This window comes from Cebus imitator, unplaced genomic scaffold (genome assembly GCF_001604975.1).
Source record: "Cebus imitator isolate Cc_AM_T3 unplaced genomic scaffold, Cebus_imitator-1.0 Scaffold418, whole genome shotgun sequence".
In the NCBI taxonomy this organism is placed as follows: Eukaryota; Metazoa; Chordata; class Mammalia; order Primates; family Cebidae; genus Cebus; species Cebus imitator.
This window is the reverse complement of record NW_016107733.1, coordinates 1,564,285-1,568,087: the sequence shown is the minus strand read 5'-3', so window position 1 is coordinate 1,568,087 and position 3,803 is coordinate 1,564,285. Positions and strand designations below refer to the sequence as shown.

The 3,803-nt window shown below is 35.7% G+C and overlaps 1 protein-coding gene across 4 annotated transcripts in view; it reads left to right on the top strand.

The window, feature by feature from the left end:
* SNX14 (sorting nexin 14) overlaps positions 1–3,803 on the top strand; it is an 84,319-nt gene that overhangs the window by 41,541 nt on the left and 38,975 nt on the right. For all 4 annotated transcript variants that reach the window (XM_017509657.2, XM_037731755.1, XM_037731754.1 and 1 more), the window contains 2 exons: positions 537–738; positions 3,082–3,165. In XM_017509657.2, the coding sequence (XP_017365146.2) occupies positions 537–738; positions 3,082–3,165 (286 nt within the window). The remainder of the gene's footprint in view (positions 1–536; positions 739–3,081; positions 3,166–3,803) is intronic.

The window sequence follows — 3,803 nt, the reverse complement described above, 5'->3', positions numbered from 1 at the left end:
TTTCCAGTTTTGTATTCTTTTTTTTTTTTTGAGACAGGGTCTTCCTCTGTCACCCAGGATGTAGTACAGTGGCACAAACTTGGCTCACTGCAATCTCAGCCTCCTGGAGTCAAGCGATGCTCCCACCTCAGTCTCCTGAGTAGCTGGGACTACAGAGGCGCACCACCATGCCCAACTAAATTTTCACAAGTATTTGTAGCAACAAGGTCTTGCTGTGTTTCCCAGGCTAGTCTCAAACTTCTGGGCCAAGCATTCCTCCCACCTCAGCCTCTGCAAGTGTTGGGATTATAGGCGCTGTCCCTGGCCTATTATATTTTCATGCACAGTTGATGGAACAAAACTTAGAGTTGACGCTAGTAACTTAGTTTTTAACTTTTTGTCTTTATTTTTTCAGTAGAAAATTTAATATTACCTAGCTTTCAGAGTCTTAAAAAATTATCAATTGATATGGGCATATTACTTTTTACTTGTATCTCATATGCTATAATTCTAAAGGTATTGGGAATATTAAATTCATCCCGTTAATTTTTTTCCAGATTGAAGAAGGTATTGTTGTAATGGAAGATGATTCTCCAGTGGAGGCTGTGAGCACACCTAATACTCCCCGAAACCTTGCTGCATGGAAAATTAGCATTCCATATGTAGACTTCTTTGAGGATCCCTCCTCTGAAAGGAAGGAGAAAAAAGAGAGAATTCCTGTGTTTTGTATTGATGTTGAAAGAAATGATAGAAGAGCAGGTAGGAAGCTTTCTGAACACCTTTCTTAAAAGATGCCCATGAATGAGTATTGTTTTCAGGTACAATAAACATTTTGCTACTTAGGTCTAACAAATATAGCTGCATATCCAAAAGAGAGTGTCCAAAACAGAAAATTGAAAGAAGGCTTAGGATGTCCCAGGTTATCTTTGTTAGCAGTTAACTAACTCATTCAATCAACAGTTATTGAGTGAAGCCTGCTAGACACCTGACAGTCCATCAGGCATTTAATGTAATGTTCTTTTAATGGTTTTGTTGCCATCATTAGCCATTATACTTACTTAATTATCATGAATCCATACAGCACTGTATCAGGTATTATATTAGTTTAATTAAGGCAGTATTTTCTCGCACCCATTTTGTGGGCTAATTAGAATTGATGAAAATATGGCCAGGCATGGTGGCTCACTCCTGTAATCCCAGCGCTTTGAGAGGCCAAGGCGGGTGGATTACCTCAGGTCAGGAGTTTGAGACCAGCCTGACCAACATGGTGAAACCCCTTATCTACTAAAAATACAAAAATTAGCCATGCATGGTGGTGTGTGCTGTAGTTCCAGCTTCTCAGGAGGTTGAGGCATGAAGATCACTTGAACCCAGGAGGCGGAGGTTGCAGTGAGCCAAGATCTTGTGACTGCTCTCCAGCCTTGGAGACAGAGTGAAATCCTGTCTCCAGAAAAAGAACTGATGAAAGTATGGTTAAAACTTTACAAGTTTTCTTCATGTTTAGCCATATTTTTTCTTTTGATTATTTCAGGTATAGACTGTAGAAGAGATAAGGGTTAATGTCGTCTGTAGCAGGATAAAGTCACCACTTTCAAGTCCCTACTTGTAACTTCATAAAAAGAAATCGAATTAAAAAATAAAACAGTCACCACTTTGCACTTTGTCCAAGAATTGGGTCAGTCAGTGTAGGGAAAAGCACAAAGTCATGTATATTTTGAGAATGATGAGCAGAAAATGAAGTTGAGCTCAGAAAGAGGGAGTTATGAGGAAAGAAGGAAAAAAGTGACAATGTTAGAAAATGGTTTTGAGAGGATAACTAAGTGGTAGTGTGAAGATCAATGCTAATTATTCTTATTTATTTTTCAAAAAGTATTAGGTTTTCTGATTTTCTTCAAAAGCTGATCCTGTTTCAAGAACATGGGACACAGGAATTGGGAAGGAAGAATGCCCAGAGTAGCTAGTTATAATTTTTCCTATCATAACCAAATACCAGGCAGAGTCTTATTCTGTCCAGGTCTTAGGCCATACTGCCTGATTTTGTTGGAGTTGCTGTTTACTCTTAGTAGTTGGTGTTCTCTCAGCATTCTGACAGGTGGACAGCCAAACCATTGTCAATAATAGAGTCTGATTTCTGTTTCAAACTTAGTTTTGTTTGGAATATACTTTTGGTTTTGCTTTATGACAACTGCCTTTAATTTTTATGCTTTATTTTAAAAGGTTAATAATTTAACATAAATTATAATAATTTATGGCACAGTAACTTAAAAATAAAACCCCCAAAATCTTAAAACTTGTATTTTATTTTTTAATTTAATTTTTTTTCTTTTTGAGGGAGGGTCTTGCTTTGTTGCCTATGCTGGTGTACAGTGGCATGACTGTGGCTCACTACAGCCTCAACTTCTATTGGTTAGTACTGCTCTGTACTATGTTAAATTAGGACAACATGGTAAATATTTGAGAGACCCAAAATCAATAAAAAAAATTTTTGTGAAATACATTATTTTGGTGACATTTAAAAAAAATCATAATTGCATGATATTTTAAAGTTTCTGTCAACTCTGATTCCGTATAGAAAAAGTGTATTTTCTTGAGATAACTTCATAATAGATAAAATTTATTAGTCACTTCTAGGTACCTAAAATACGGGATAAAATTTGTTAATAATGTTATGCCAAAAATAACAAATTATGACTGTGGAATAATTTCCAGTTTTGTATTCTTTTTTTTTTTTTGAGACAGAGTCTCACTCTGTTGCCCAGGCTGGAGTGCAATGATGCAATCTTGGCTCACTGCAACCTCTGCCTCCCAGGTTCAAGCGATTCTCCTGCCTGAGACTCCTGAGTAGCTGGGACTACAAATGCCCGCCACCATGCCAGGCTAATTTGTATATTTTTAGTAAAGGCAGGGTTTCACCATGGTGGCCAGGCTGGTCTCGAATTCCTGACCTCAAATGATCTACCCGCCTCAATCTCCCAAAGTTCTGGAATTATAGGCGCGAGTCACCGTGCCCAGCCAGCTTTGTATTCTTAATGTTTTAAATATGGCATTCTTTTAGGGTGTTAAAATTATTTGTTACTCAGTGTGTGTTTACTCAATTTACAGTTGGACACGAGCCTGAACACTGGTCTGTCTATAGAAGATATCTTGAATTCTATGTGCTTGAATCAAAATTAACAGAATTTCATGGTATGTTATTCTTTTTGGATAAAACATTACATTTCAGCACTACTATTCTTTAAAGCTATGTTACCAGATTAATTTATTTTAAATAATTATACCAAAGAAATACAACAGTGGCACTGTGTACACTTTTATTGATAACAGAAGCAGACTGTTTATCTTTTTATTTTTACTTATCTCTGTATTTAAAGTTCTTGCAAGGTACATTTATGCTTTTTTAATAATAAAATAAAAATTTAAAAATAGCTAATTTAAAACTGTATTTTAGAAAGGGTTTTCTATTTATTCTTTTTTGTTCTTCCTGTCTCTTCAATTTATTTATTTTGGTTAATATCAGGGATATAATTATAAACAATTTCCAGCTTTTTTGTTTGTTTGTAGCTTGGTGAGTTTTACCTGTGTGTTCTAAATCTTTTTATTTTAGAAAAGCTCTGTAGAGTGTCTCCTGATGCAAATTCAGGTTGATTTTGAATTGAGAAGAGTAAGGAACATTCCTTTCCCTGCTATAAGAACAAAGCCTGTGATAAGGATGATTATTATAGGAAAATAAAGGTCCCACTCCATATTTGTGCCTAGATTTTGAGTTTGTATGTGTATTGAAATGTTTTTTTTTTTTTCTCTCTACCAATCTGGTACAGTACCAT